This window comes from Sciurus vulgaris (genome assembly GCF_902686455.1).
Source record: "Sciurus vulgaris genome assembly, chromosome: 1".
NCBI classification, from domain to species: domain Eukaryota; kingdom Metazoa; phylum Chordata; class Mammalia; order Rodentia; family Sciuridae; genus Sciurus; species Sciurus vulgaris.
Window position 1 is genome coordinate 11,985,612 of NC_136461.1, and position 15,081 is coordinate 12,000,692.

A 15,081-nucleotide genomic window follows, 5' to 3' on the forward strand; every position below is an offset into this window, starting at 1 on the left:
TTTAATCCAGATGCTCCTGATGTGCAGATGGTGCCTTTCACACCTGGCAGCCTTCCGCTCCTCCTGCTTATTCCCTGCCGCCATCACCTGGGCAGCAAGGCCTGGCGTGCCCGTCAGAGCCCAGCCCAGAGCCCCTCCCGAGATTGATCTGTCTTCCCTGTTTCCCCATTATCTAGCAAATGGTGTATCCATCCATGCATGTGTGTAGCATCCATTCACCTGTCCATCCATCCATCCACTCATTCATCCACCCACCTACCCGTCATCTGCCTATCCACCAACCTGTCCACCCAGCCACCAGTCATCCATGCAACCATCCATGAATCCACTCATCCATCCCATATCGTGCATCCTTCTGAAAACCCATGCATCCATGGATTTATCCATCCACCCACCCATCCATCCACGCACTCACCCATCCACCAACCCATCCATCCATCCATTCATCCATCCATCCACCCACCCATCCATTCACCCACCCATCCACCCATTCACCAATCCATCCAACCATCCATCCTTCCATTCATCCATTCAGCATTCATCCATCCATCCACCCACCTACCACCAATGCATTCACCCACCCACCCAGCCATCCACCTACCCATCCATCCATCCACCACCCACCCATCCATCCATCCATCCATCCTTCCATTCATCCATTCACCATTCATCCATCCACCCACCCACCCACCAACCCATCCATCCATCCATCCATTCATCCATCCATCCACCCACCCATCCATTCACCCACCCATCCACCCATTCACCCATCCATCCATCCATCTTTCCATTCATCCATCCATCCACCCACTCACCACCAATCCATTCACCTACACACCCATCCATCCACCCACCAACCCATCCATCCATCCATCCATCCATCCATCCATCCATCCATCCATCCTTCCATTCATCCATCCACACACCCCACCTGCCTATCCATCCACCCATCCATCCATCCATCCATCCATCTATCCATCTCTTCATCCATTCTTTCACCCATCCATCTATCCACCCACCTATCCATCCATCTGTCCATACATCCATCCATCCACCCACCCACCACCCATCCATTCACCCTCCCACCCATCCATTCACCCTCCCACCCATCCACCCACCCACCCATCCATCCATCCATCCATTCTTCCATCCATCCTTCCATTCATCTGTTCATCATCCATTTATCCATTCACACACCCCATCCATCCACCCATCCATCCATCCACCCATCCATCCATGCATCCATCCTTCCATCTATCCTTCTATCTGTCCATTCATCCTCCATCCACCCATCCTTCCACCCATCCTTCCATCCATCCTTCCATTCATCCATCCACACACCCCACCCACGCATCCATGTGCCCATCCATCTACCACCAAGTATACATTAAGTGCATACCATGTGCTAGACACAGGGTGAACAGTGAACAGGACAGAGTGGACCATTCTAAGAAGGCAGTGTAGATTCTTAGTGAACACCGGTTGGAGCGCCCCCTGCAGAGGAGGAAATGGGAAGCCGCCAGGGTATCTCCTTACTGATATCCTTTGTTTCCCGGAGCCAGTTTGTTGTGGCGCACTGGAGACAAGTGACCTTTGTGACCACAGGACGGGTGTGGGCAGGAGGGCCTCTTTTGGATGTCTAACCTCAGTGTGGGAGCAGTTTGGAAAGGCAGGGTCCGGCCCCACCTCCCCTGTGGTTCCCACCTGACGGCCTCTCTGGGTCTCTGCCCCCAGGTCGGGGGTGGGCAGGAAGGTGCTGGGGGCCAGGTGGAGATCTTCTCCCTGAACCGGCCCTCGCCCCGCACCGTCAAGTCCTTCCCACTGGCCGCCCCAGTGCTTTGCATGGAGTACATTCCGGAACCAGATGAAGAGGCAGAGGGCGGAGACGCGAGCCAGACAGCGGCTGACCCCCCTCCTGCAGTGCGTCCCACCATCTGCCTTGGGCTCCAGGATGGCAGGTGAAGGGCCTGGGGGAGGGGAGAACGGCCTGTGCTGGGTCGGCGGGGGAGGGGCGATGCCCAGCCTTCCTGACCTGCTGGCCACCTACCTGCATTCGGTGCCTCTGGCTGATTGGAAAGTGTGGGCCAGACCCCCCGCTGCAGGAGCCAAGTGTCAGTGGCCTCTTCTGCTTTAGCCTGCCGGCTTCCGCCCAGGCGGTGTGGCACTGTGGGGGAGACACTGGCTCTCTGTCACCCGAGTCTGGGTTCAGTCTTGGCCCTGCCCTTCCTGGCTGTGGGTCTCTCTCGGCCTTAGCTTCTCCATAAAGGGGGTCAATGCCCCCACGTGGGCCACTGCGATTCCCTGGAGATGCGGGGGCGTGGGCCCTTCAGGTCCCTTCCTGTCATTGGTGTTCACTCAGCCATGGCCTCTGTTCCCTAGTTGGGGGTGCCGGAGGTCCCAGGGTGGGCCCCGGTCCTGAGGTCCCTGCTAGTGGGTGCCCAGTGTGGGGTTTGGGGAGTTGGTCAAGCACGGGTGCAGCTGGGGGACCATGGCGGGAGCAGCCTGCAGGAGGCAGTGTGGGGGCTCGTCCTCTGAGCGGGAGGCTAAGGTGGGGGCTCCCAAGATCTCGGAGGCCTCGGCCTGGCCTCTCTGTGCCTGGGCCTCCGTGTCCCTGCTCTTTGCCCCTGTGCTGGAGAGGAGGCAGGGAGTGATTCCGGGGCACCCGACATGCTCGGCAGCCACCGGGGAAGAGCCGGGAGCCACGGCTCCTGCTCCGTGTGGAACCAACTCGAGCCGCGCTGAGCTCCGCAGGGTCCGCAGCCCGTGCCCTGCCGGGGCTGGGACACAGGAGGGACCCTGGGAGCACCTTTTATTTTACTTTATTTTTAAAATATTATTAAATGGTCGGCGGACCTTTATTTATTTATTTCTATGTGGTGCTGAGAATCGAGCCAGGCAAGTGCTCCACCCCTGAGCCCCAGCCCCAGCCCAACCTTGTATTTTTTAGCAAGATAAAATTCACCATTTTATCCATTTTAAAGTGACTTCCAGGAGCCGCCGTCTAGTTCTAGAACATTCTCACTAGTCCCCAAAGACCCCAGGCCCATGTTTGGCAGCCCCCTCTGAAGCCCTGCTCTGCCGGCCCCCGGCCTTCCTGGAAGGTGCTGCTGTGGCCTCCTGCCTCTGCCAGGAGCCTGACTTCCTGTCCCTAGCAGCCGCTTCCGGATGGTCCGGGTGGCGTGTGCTGTGCTGTGTGCCCTGGTGGAGGCCCTGTGGCCCTGGCTCTTGGTGAGAACCGAGGCTCGGCAGTCCAGGTCAGGAGGAGGCCGTCCGGATTTGAATTCGGCCGTCACCCCTTCATCTTATTGCCTCCAGAGCCCCAGAGTCACCCTTGTGACGGGGGCCAGGGAGGGCCATCCTCCAAGACCTGCCTTGGCAAAGCCTGCACGCCCACAGGGAGCACCCATGTCCGGCTGCCCAGCTGGGCCGCGGCAGGTAGGGTGTGGTGTGGGCGCCCAGTGAGCCGTGTCTGCCTCCGCCTCCGCAGCATCCTGCTCTACAGCAGCGTGGACAGTGGCACCCAGTGCCTGGCGACCTGCAGGAGCCCCGGCCTGCAGCCCGTGCTCTGCCTGCGGCACAGCCCCTTCCACCTTCTGGCCGGCTTGCAGGACGGGACGCTCGCCGCCTACCCTCGGACCAGCGGTGAGGATGGTGGGCGGGGCCTGGGGTGGCTGGGGGCGCCAGGAGCGCAGCCAGAGGCTGCCCAAGGAGCAGGCCCCACCAGGGACTCTCCATGCTGGAGGATTTGGGTCCTGACGCCCTCTGGGGTCTCACATGGGGTGTCCACATGGGGATCCCTGCAGGCAGAGGGCTCACCACCATGCCCGTGGGCCGAGACCAGGGGTAAGGGGTTGGGGGTGGGGAGACCTGGCTTCCGCTCGGGCTCGGTCCTGATGACAGCAGAGTCCCCTGTGAGTGGCTTCTCCTCTGGGCCGTGGGCTCTTCGGCAACGTGGGGACAGTGCTTGCAACCTTGCCCAGGGTCCTGCCGGGTGAGGGCTCAGCAGAGGTGAGGCACCGTCTGGCGGTGGCTGAGGGCAGCCGGTGCGTCTGGGCGGCTGTGCTCCTGGCTGGGCGAAGGCCTGGCCCACGCGCCACCCCAAGTCTCATGCCGTGTGGACCCTGATGCTGAGCGGGGTGCTGCTTGTCTGCGGCCAGACGAGCGTCACGGTCCCTGTGCCCCGTGCTTGCTCAGCCTCCGGTGTGACTCGGAGGGCTGGGTGGCCCGCGTGCTGCCCCAGGTGCCCGGGAGGCGGCTCAGCCCTCGGCTGCAGTGGCTGGGTGTGCACTGGTGCCTGCTCGCCGCTGCACGGGCACCGTGCTGAGCTGGGGTTTTGCCACTTGGCACTGTGTTGGTATTTTTAATTAGCTTTTGATAAGGCATTTATAGTTTTTAATTAAAGGGGTAAGAAGGAGGGGGACATCCCTCTCACCGTCAGACGGAGCGTGCGTGTGAATGTGAATGCAGGTCCCGGTATGCGGAGGCCGAGCCCGTTCCCGCTCCCAAGGGCCCGCTGCATACCCGGAGCCCTGCCTCCACCAGCCTGGCCCTGCCCCAGCGCGGCTTGCTTTCTGCCCTTTGTCCCCTGGCTCCTGACTCGGTGATTTGGGGCACAGGCAGAGCTGGGGTGCTGCTGTGTCACCAAGTCCCTAAGCAGTGGCTCAGACGGAGAGGTACTGCCTCACACTCGAGGCTGAAGTCCGAGATGGAGATGTGCGCAGGGCTTCACCTGGCCTTACCCCTGTGCTGGCTCCTTGATGTCCAAATCCCCCTTTTCTAAGGACTGTAGCCACCCTGGACAGGGGCCTACCCCAGCAGGACCCCTCTGTTCTCACCACTGCTGCAGGACACTCTCTGAGTAAGGTTGAATTTCCAGATACGGGGTGTGAGGCTCGACACACGGATGTGGGGAGACAATTCAATCCACAATGCAATTTTGGGTCCAGCCATTGTCCTAGGGCTGGAGCTGGCAGTTGGTCAGATCCAGAGGGCCATGGGGACCACTGGACCCCTGCCCTCCCCTTCCAGCTGGGACGGGATGCAGAGAGTCCCATGGCTGGGCCGAGACCCAACCCAGGCATCCTGCCTCCTGGGCTGGGTCTCTGCAGACTGAGGGGCCTGGGCCTGCCCAGCAGAGCCGATGTGAGGGGGTATCCCAGACCTTGGCCCCCCGGGATTTGCTGAGCGCCTGCATCTCTCCACAGATGTGGCGGGCATGCGTCCTGACCTCCTGGGGTTGGCAGTCTCCAGAGGGAGGCAGATCAGTCGAGGCAGCAGCCACCAGCTCCGGCCTTGTGCCGAGTGCCCCAGCGAAGGATCGGGCTGCCTCGGGGTCCTGCTGCCTGAGTGTGGGGCGCTGGATCCCGAAGCTCAGGACTGGGACGTGGGCAGCATGGGGCGCACGCAAGGGCCCAGAGGCAGGAGAGCATCTGGTCTGGCGGGGACCCCAGAGGGACGGGAGCGGGAGGGGAAGTAGCAGCAGGCAGTCGGGGGTCAGGAGACCCCTGAAGGCAGCACCTCGGGTTTGTCCAGTGCTACAGGAAATGGCTGGGCACTGGCCCCGGTGGCCGGTGGACAGGTGAGTGGGCAGCCACAGCGCCCCAGCAGCCCGCTCTGGAGGTTTGGTTTGGCCACAGCCAGGGCTTCTGGGAAAGGTCTTGCCTTATCCAGCCCCACCCCCACCCGTGGTGTCCTTGAGAGGTGGGCCGGGTAGGGCCTGCGAGTGCGGGTGGGTGGGAGGGAGTCCTCCCTCTGCCTTGACCCTGGGCTGCGGTTGCCGGGGCCAGAGGCCTAGAGGCCCGTGGCATCGGGGTGTGTGATGGGCAGGAGTCGGGCTGCCTGGGGTTGAGCCTTCGCCCCGCAAGCCTCGCTTCCTGGCCTGTGAACGGGTGCAGACGCCCTCAGGGTGGCTCCCAGGAGCCTCTGCTTCTTGTCACCACATCTGTGTGGCATTGCATTGTTAATCACTCCCTGGCAGGGCTGCCTTTGGGTCCCACTCAGCCTCCTGGCACCAGCCGGTCTGGTTGTCCCCCGTGGGCTGGGGAGAAGGGCCCTCTCCTGAAGGTGCCTTCGCTGAGACAGGCTTCCTATCCTTGCTGGCCACCAGAGCCGGTGCTGGCCCAGATGGATGGCCTGTCACCGAGGGGGCAGCATGTGCCAGGGAGCAGGTTCTGGAACGCCGTGCTTCCCACAGCCCCAGAGAGGGGGAGGGGGAGACCGAGGGACCCCCGCAGGGGCTGCAGAGCTCCAGCGACTGACCCTTGTAATCTCAGTCCTGGCGTCCCGGCTGGCCAGGACCTTAGAGGACAAAGTTCTGTCCCCTTGTGGTGTGACAGGACAACCAGTCCCAGCGGGGCAGCCGCTGGTCAGGGTGCCTGCGAGGGCCTCTGACGGACACCCCGTCCACGTCCTTCCTGACGTGACAGCAGGGCGGTGTTACCTGTTCTCCCGTCCGGGGTCAGGACTCCCTGGGTCCGGGAATCTCAGCATGTGGAGGTGGGCGGTCCCAGTTAGTGGGATCCTGAGGACTTTTAGGCCTGGGCCCCTGCCTCAGGCAGCCAGGTGGGGCTGTGGTGACCCCACTTCCCAGTTTGGGGTGTTGCTTGGCCCCTGGCTGCCCCTTGCCCATCTGAGCAGCCAAAGCTCCAGCGTCTGGCCACAAGCGCCTCACCTCTGACCACCGGGGGGCGCTCAAAGCCTTGCGTTTCAGGGCTCCGGGGTCCTGGCGGGGTCAGCGACCCTGGTGGAGGCCTGGCTGTGTCTGGCCACTCAGCCCTCCCAGATGCCAGTCCTAGCTTCAGGGCCTTCCAAAGTCCTAGCAGGCGGCTGCCCCATGGTGGCTTTGTGCAGGTTCTCAGCTCTGGGTCTCTGTTGTCACCTTAATTAAGTGACATCGATGGCTGCCTTTGCAGACTGCTGTGTTGTGGCCCAGGACGCCACACAGCAGGGGCCTGCGTGCGTGGATTACTGCTGAGGTCTGCGACGTGGGGGTTACACTTGCAGTGTCCCAGTTTCAGAGTAGGACAGAGCACAGTGTCTCCCAGAGGCTGGCTGGGAGGAGGAGGCAGCCCACGAGGGTGCGAAGGCCACCGAAGTCGCCCTGCAGTCTGGACGAGCCAGGGGTCAGAGACGTCCGAGAGGCCCTCCCCCGCACCCTCCCTCTCCCCCTCGACAGCGGGGAGGCGGAGGCTGAGGGGGAAGAGAGCGGGGCCGAGGCTGGGGGGAGGGGAGACCAGCTACAGACCTCAGTGAGTTGGGCCAGGGCCAGGGCCAGTCCCCAGGGCCAGGACACTTTCTGCTGTCACGCTGCCCCGCAGGGCCTGGAGTGACGTGGCCTCCTCAGAGCAGCCCTTGGTCTCCCCACCGGCGCTGGATCTGCTCCTTGTCTGGGCAGCTGCCAGGCCTCTGGGCACTCTCACTGTCCCGAGCTGGGCGGTGGCTTGGCTGGCTCCTGCTCCCTCCACAGGTTCCCTGGGGGCACACCTGGCGTGTGCTCCTGGGACAGGAGGGAGAGCAGGGTTCGCATGTGGTCCTCAGCGTGGGGACCCGAATGTGGGGGCAGAGGTGGACCGAGCACCCGGCACCCTGCGGGAAGGAGGGAGAAGCCGGCGGAGGCTGCCACCCTGATTGTCCCCTCTCCCTTCAGGCGGAGTCCTCTGGGACCTGGAGAGCCCTCCAGTGAGCCTGGCCGTGGGGCCCAGCCCCATCCGCACCCTGCTGAGCCTGGAGGACGCTGTGTGGGCCAGCTGTGGCCCGCAGGTCACCGTCCTGGATGCCACCACCTTGCAGACTCAGGTACTGGCCTGCCCTCTGGCTCATGGCCCTGCTGGGCTCACCCTTGCTGACCCTTCTTGCGCACTCTGGCTCTGGGCTCTGTCCAGGGGAGGACTGGACAGTTAGTGGGGAAGCAGAGGGACCCTTGCTGTCCCCGACCTGCATCCCGGGCTGCCGTGAGGGGAAGGGTCCTGACAGCTCCGGGCTGGGGTCTGGATCCCGAGTCACACTGCTGGGCCTGTGGGGGGGGCCGGGTCCTGTCCTGGGCCTGTCCCCAGGACTTTTGCCAGGAGCCCCAGCTCTGCTGAGTCCTGGCTCCTATGGACACAGCCCTTCTGGGCCTGGACCTTTCAGGTGACTTGCAGGAGGCCACCTGGGTGCCACCTCACCCTGGGGCAAGCTCCACCTGGCCAGGCCCTGGTAAGAGGCCTGGTCCTGGGACCCGACCCTCGCTAGACCTGGGAGCAGCGTGGGCCACCCACCTGCCAGATCCTGCTGTCTCTGCTGGGCAGCTGCAGGAGACTTGGACGTGGCTGCCTGACCTGGGTTTGGGGGACATTGCTTGGTTCGTTTGGGGTTTCCTTTGGTGTGAGCTGCCCCCTGGCCCAGAGAGGAGCTGGTGTGGCACCAGCTGGCCAGGTGGCCCATGCCTGTTTCCTGTCAAGGGTGGACTTCACGGGCCCTGGTCACCTCTTGTGCAGCTGTGAACTGGCCACTTGTCAGCTGTCGGAGCTCTGGGTGGAGTTGGGGCTGGTCAGATCACGGTGACCGGGCTGGGCCCCGGGGATGATCCTGACCGACAGATGGGGAGCTGGGCAGGGGCACCGTGGGGAGCTCTGGGCCTGGGCGGCCTGCGCCTTCCCAGACTCGGCTCCCTGCACCCTGCGGCACAGGGGAGTGTGCAGGGCTGCTCGCCAGGCTCCGTCCCTGGTCCTGCTCTGCCAGCCGTGCCCCCTGCCCTGTGCCCGTGCCTGTGCGAGCGCCCGATTCAGTCTGCAGGGCAGGAGTGCGTGTCCTTTGCTGCAGTCCTTTGGCTCCTGTGTCAGGGCTCTCCAGAGAGCAGGGCTCGTGAGCCCGGGGAGTGTCCCTCCATCTGCGTGGCGTGGAGACTCTCCTAGGAGTGGGCTCCCTCCCGTGGCTAGAGGCTGAGGTGCTCGGAGCTGCAGACCAGGGCAGGAGGGCCCTGCGTCCCGGCCAGAAGGCGCAGGCCTTCAGCACCGGCTCCTCCGCTGGCCGCCTGGCCCGTCAGGCCTTCAGCTGGTGGGCGAGGCCACCGCTCCAGGGAGCCTCTGGTCCAGAGGACCCTCACAGCACCCCAGGTGCCTTGGTGTGAACCCTGCTGAGTTTTGGGCTGTGAGGTGTCTGTGGAGAGGAGGGCGGGGGGCGAAGGTGGCTCCTGGGGTGGCCCCAAGGGCTGCTGGCCTCCATGGTGCTGGGGAGGGCTGAGCAGCTGCGGCCACAGGCTCCCTTCCTGGGCTTCCCGCTATGCCCACCCTCACCCCACCCCTTCCTTCCAAGGGCCTCGCACCCCACGGTGAGCCGGGCGGAGGGTGCCCGGGCACTCCCGGGGACCCTGCTCACCTGGGTCTCAGCCGCCCGGTGGGAGAGGGGCGTGTGGCCACCCCGGCCCTACCCAAGCTTCCCAGCACTGTCCTCACACCAGGGGCAGCTGCCCTGCAAGTGTCCCCTGCTGGCCCAGGTCAGGCGCAGACTCCACTGCAGGAGAGGGTGGTGGGCAGGGCTCTGCTGGAACCTGGCGGGGCTGCTCAGTGCAGCGCAGTGGCTGGAGGAGCCCCAGCCCATCCTCAGGGACCTTCCGTCTGGCGGGGGAGCCCCAACCTCTGCTCTAATATGGGGACATGAGCCCCAAGACAGGAAGAAGCCCACAGCAGAGAAAGCAGGGGGAGGACAGGCCTCAGAGCTCCCCACTGACCAGGGCCCTCTCAGTGTGGCCAACAGGATTGGGATGCCGAGGGAGGTGGCATCGTGAACTGAGGCGTTTCCAGGGAAGGGTCTGGAGTGGCCACGTGTGATCCGTGGCTGGAGGAGGTCGGGCCCACGCCCACCAGGCTCTGCTGCAGCCGGAGAGACTGGAGACCTTCTGGGGGCCCAGTGGGGGCGCCATCCTAAGCAGCAGCCCCCAGCCCTGTCCCGGCCTGTCCGCCTCTGGTCCCCTGGGCAGCTCAGCCCCCATGGCTCTACTCCACCATGCCGTGCAGCCTCGGGTGTCACCCAGCCTCCTGGGCCACGGTTACCTCATCCACGAAACGTGAGGGTGGAGGGTTCGCAATCCTGGAACGTCCGCCTGACAACGTGCTTGTGCACTTTATTGGGAAACCAGGCTGCTCCCTGGAGTCAGGTTGTCTGTGGGCGGGGGTCGTGACCTGCTTGGTGGAAGGACGCTCCCTCCTGCTGACCTTCCCGGGAGGAAGACAGATGGGAGGACAGGGTGGAGCGGGGCTCGCGGACTCGCTGTTCTGGCCAGCACAGTCCCGCCGAGGCCACGCAGCTCTGCTCTGGCCCGCCGTCTAGGCCCCAGCTGGAGCCTGAGGCCACCGTGATTCCAGATTAGCTGGCCTTTCACCTGCTGCGTAGCTCAGGGGGCCGGGGGTGGAGGGGTGGCCGGGAACCTCTGCCCCAGGACGGGGAGCCCCAGGGAGCCCAGAGGGCCTGGGAAACGCAGGCTCTGGGCAGGGCGGCCGCCCTCAGCACAGTCCTGGGCTCAGAGCAAGGTCAGTGCCCTGCACTGTGCAGCTCGGAATAGCCGGAAGCCGGCCCTTGGTGCTGGGGCCCTGGAGACGGCCGCCTGGCTGCTGCTAGCGACCATCCGACCCTCTCCTGGGCTCTGCGCTCACCAGGTTGGAGACCTGCTGCTGCCCCTGGCTCGCTCTCCCCGTGGTCTTGGCCGTCCCTGGTCTGCTGCTCCTGCCGGGCTGCGAGGTGGCTTTGCACAGGCTCTCCCCTGGCTTGAGGGGCCACGTGGGGGTTTGAGAGACAGCCGTTCTGTGCTTCAGACCAGGAGGCCCAGGAGTGTGTTGGCTGAGGGTGTGGCCTCATGGCCCAGGCCCCAGCGTGAGGACATCCCATTAGTCTAGGGATTCCGTGGATTCTAAGCAGCTTTTCCTGATTCCTTCCATCCTATGAAGTAGTAACGGCCAACATATCTGTTTATGTAGACCAACCACGAGTTGAAATGCTTTACGTGTGCACATTTGGTGCTTAAACAGCTTCTGAGGTGAGTGTTATTATTATTGCCACTTCACAGGTGAGGAGAGAGACAGAGAGGTTAAGTAATGTGCCTAGGTCACACAGCTGGAAAGAGGCAGTCAGGATCGAGCCCGGGCCGCCTCTTCACCAGTGCGGCTGCCTCGGCAGAGGGAGGCTGTGCTGCCTTCGGGCTGCACTGGCCTTGGCTTTTGGGTGTCTCTGGGACCCCCTGGATTCCTGGCCTGTTTTTCTCAGCAGCATGTCTTCCGGGACAGGCCCAGGCCTGTTGGTCTGCTTCCGTGACGGGCCAGCACGGTGCTCCTTGGTGGAGGTCGTGATGGGCGGGTGCTGGGGCCTGCGCAGCTCGGCCTTCCTGGCCCTGGCGTCTGGTGCTGGCGGAAGTGGGACTGGGCTCTTCAGGAGCTCAGGTCCAGGGGGCAGAGACCCAGGGCTGTCAGTTCCTCCCAGTGCCAGGAGGCCTGGGAGGGGCCAGCCCAGGTCCAGCGGGCACCGAGGGGCACCCGGCCCAGCAGAGGCGGGGCAGCTGGGGGTAGGCAACCTTGTCTGGAGGCCAGGGTCCCGGGGGGGTGTGGCTGGGGGGTGGGGAGGTGGGCACTCCAGGCAGAAGAGGCACAGCGAGCGAACCCCGCCCAGGGCCAGCTCGGTGACTCAGGTGACCAGGTACTGTCCCCCAGCTGGTCTGGCCCCAGTGTGCCCCTGGCCTGGCTGGCCTGGCCCTACCCTGACGGTGCTCATGGGTCCTTCCTCCGCAGAGCCGGCGCCGTCCGCCTCTGGCCTTACACCAGCTGCCTGCGTGGCTCCTTGATCCCAGCGGCGGCCAAGCAGGCCTGTTAAGTAGTGATGCGGCTCACCAGGGCCTGTGTCAATACCGCGTCCCCGTGTTCATTATCCAGATCGCCACCTTCAAAGCCTAATCCAGTCGTCTGGAGTTCATTTCAAGCGATCGCTGGAGGGGAAGCCGGCTGTGGGATGATTGTTGCATCTTAATTTAAAAAAAACACATTGGGCACCGTTTGACAGGAGGCCTGTGGCGCGTGGGGTGCTCTCTGCTGGGCCGCTGCCCTGGGCACTCTCGGCCTGGACCTCCGCCTCCCTAGCTCATGGAGGGGTGGCGGTGGGGCGGGGGATCAGCCGGGCTGTTGATACCAGCGGCGCCGAGAGGGCAGCTGGGCCTGACGCACATGGCAGTGGACCAGGGCCGGCCCTCTCGTGCTCTGCAGTCTCTGGCCTCTGCTGGCCAGGGAACCACCAGGCTCCTCTGTTCCCACGGCCTGGAAGGCTGTTCCCACCTGCGTGGCCCCCTGTCCATCACTCAGGTCTCGGCCTAACCACTCTCTCCCCAGGTTAGGCCCCCTGTCCGCTGCTTAGCCGAGTCACCTGCCCTGGTCAGCCTAACACGTCTCCTGGCTTTACAGCCCTGCGAGCCCTTCTGGAAACACCGCCTTGGCCACTGTCACCTGCCAGCTCTGTGGGATGCAGCGCTGTGCAGAGGGGACCTGGTCTGCCCTGTGCCCTCGAGTCCTGGGCCAGGCCCTGCGCAGTCCAGGCGGGTTTGGGGTGGGGGCACGGCACCCTCCTGAATCTCGGTGGGCACCTCGGGGGTGGTCTGGGTGCTCGGCCTCCTCCTGCAGGGACGCGGTGGTGCCCTGTTTCTGGGTGCAGGTTGGAAGCCTGGTCTTAGGGGATCACTGTGGTCCAGGAAGTGGGCAGGGAGGCCACGCCCAGAGGGGGCAGGAAGTGTTTGGGACAAAGGGCCCCTGTAGGGTCTCTGGCCCCGGGATGGACCTGTCTTGACCGTGACCACGCACTGCTACGGGGCAGCCTGGAGGGTGCTCGCGCTTTCCAGACCGCCTTTGTCTTCCTGGTCTTATGAGGCAAAGGGACAGTGTGCGGGGGACCACCGATGGCTGTCACTTGAGAGCCCGCCTCGGGGTGTTTCCCTGAGGGCCCCTCCCCCCGGGTGCGGCTCAGCTCAGCGGATTGGGGGCCTCCCTGGGGGCCAGGCTTCCCGCCAGCCAGAGAGTGGGCCGGCGCGGCCAGCATCTGGTGCCTGGCTGAGCTCCCGCTTGGTGGGGCTGCCGCAAGGGCTGATGGGGGCAGCCGTCCATCAGGCTCCGAGCCTCCACCTGAAATGGGTCACAGCCCGGCCCCGAAGCCACACCGTGCCTCTGCTGCACACTGATGACTTCAGGACTAACCAGACAGGCTCCGCGGGCAGAGGCCCAGACCTGGGGACCAGCCTGAGGCCCAGGAGGGGCTCAGGGAAGGCAGCGGGCAGCTTCGGGAATGGGTACATGCTCCCAGCTGGAGCACGGTGTGGGCGGGCGCAGGACAGCGCCCAGGACTTGACCCCTGCCAGCCTCCCACAGCACCTTGGCACAGCCCAGCCCAGTCCTGCTGGCGCCTCCACTCTGCCTGGACGCTGAGCACAGGGAGGAGGACCCGGAGCCCCCGCGTCCCCCTGCCCGCCCCATGCACTCCTGCCTCCCCCACCCTTAATCTCCACGTTTAGTGCCCAAACTTAGTTTGCATGTATTAGCTGCTCTAGATCCATCAGGACGCGGGCGTGGCATGAATAATGCATGGCTGGGCTGTATTAGTTTCCGTCTCCCATCTTATTTATGACATGAAACGGGTGGGAATTCGCAAAAGTGAAATCTGGGCGCGGGGCTTCCTGGGTAATGGTATGCAAATTGTCGTGAGGGTGCAGAGATACACCAAGTCCTCCCAGGGGCCTGGGGCTGTGCAGGCAGGGCGGGCACAGCATTCCGCGGAGCCAGCTGTTCATCGGCTAGTGATTTTTTTTTTTTTTTTTTTTTTCCTGGTACCAGGGATTGAACCCAGGGCGCTTAACCATTGAGCCACATCCTGGCCCTTTATTTATTTATTTTTTTATTTTGAGGCAAGGTCTTGCTAACTTGCCGAAGTTGGCCTCGAACTTGTGATCCTCCTGCCTCAGCCTCCAAGCCGCCGGAGGTGTGGCCACTACACATGGCTGGACATTTTTTGTATTGTGTATCCTTGTCATTGTCATCTGTTTCTTGCTTAAATTAACATTTGGCAAGGAAAAGGTGAGAAATCGATTTCTGAAGATTGTGGAAACTGCCCAGGAAGCTCCAGCAGAAACAAGTGGGAAAGGAGGGTGAGCCTTTTCTGGCAGCAGGAAGGATCGAGGTCAGAGGCCCAGATAAACTTCCTTGCAGGAAGCTTGTGAGGCATGGGGTCGGCCTGGAGATCCCACAGCCCCGTTTCCTGGAGAGTATGGAAGGGTCAGGAGGTCAGCCAGGGCACAGTGAGTGGCTCCAGGCAGCCCTCTGCCCCAGGCCTGCAGGTCATGAGCAGGTATCTCCAGGGTCTTCTTTGGGGCAGGAGGTGCTGGCTCCGTGTCCTCCTGGAAGAGCTCAGACCTCTGCCACGCCCCCTCTGGAGGTGGCCCTCCCAGGGCTCTTCCCTGCCCAGCTGTGCCTGCAGCAGGGAGGGGCCGACACCAGGGAGCAGAGCTGGGGCCTGAGGTGCAGGCGGGAGCCAGGGCCGGGAGGACTCGTGAGGCCCTGTGGGCTGGGGAGGCTGGTGGCTGCCTTTGGTCCACTCGTGCTCAAGGCTGGCAGGTGCGCGGTGGCCTCTGAAGCCTGGCAGCTGCACCCGGTGGCCTTGGGGAGCCTTCAAGGGAGCCTCCTGGCGCCCTGCAGGCCTGGCGGGCTCTGGAGCTGGGCTGGCCATCTTCAGCCAGCCCTGAGCCTCCACCTCAGCTTCCCTGCCCGGTGGGTGGCAGGAGGCGGCCTGAGTGTCCGGGCCGTTGTCTCACTGTGGCCTGGGGACCTGCTGGGACGTGGGGGACCTGGCACGTCCAGGACCACGGGCACCTGTGACTCCAAAGCCCTCGCCTGGCCACTGACCTCTGCCCCTCCCGTGCCCTGTGCCTCGTGTCTCATGGATGCGTGGCCTGCCCGTCCCCCGGGGCTCGTCTGAACAGGGACAGCATCTCCTTCTCTGTGTCGCCCTGCGGTGCGCTGGGCTGTTGAATCCCTCCCCTCCTTGGCCCAGCCAGCTCCCCAGCTGCAGTCACCAGGGAACCGTGAT

The 15,081-nt window shown here is 63.8% G+C and overlaps 1 protein-coding gene across 4 annotated transcripts in view; it reads left to right on the forward strand.

Annotated features, from left to right (window-relative positions):
* The window catches only part of ARHGEF10L (Rho guanine nucleotide exchange factor 10 like), a 124,598-nt gene that overhangs the window by 95,767 nt on the left and 13,750 nt on the right, over window positions 1-15,081 (forward strand). For all 4 annotated transcript variants that reach the window (XM_079109498.1, XM_079109497.1, XM_079109499.1 and 1 more), the window contains 3 exons: window positions 1,735-1,958; window positions 3,488-3,642; window positions 7,646-7,794. In XM_079109498.1, the coding sequence (XP_078965624.1) occupies window positions 1,735-1,958; window positions 3,488-3,642; window positions 7,646-7,794 (528 nt within the window). The remainder of the gene's footprint in view (window positions 1-1,734; window positions 1,959-3,487; window positions 3,643-7,645; window positions 7,795-15,081) is intronic.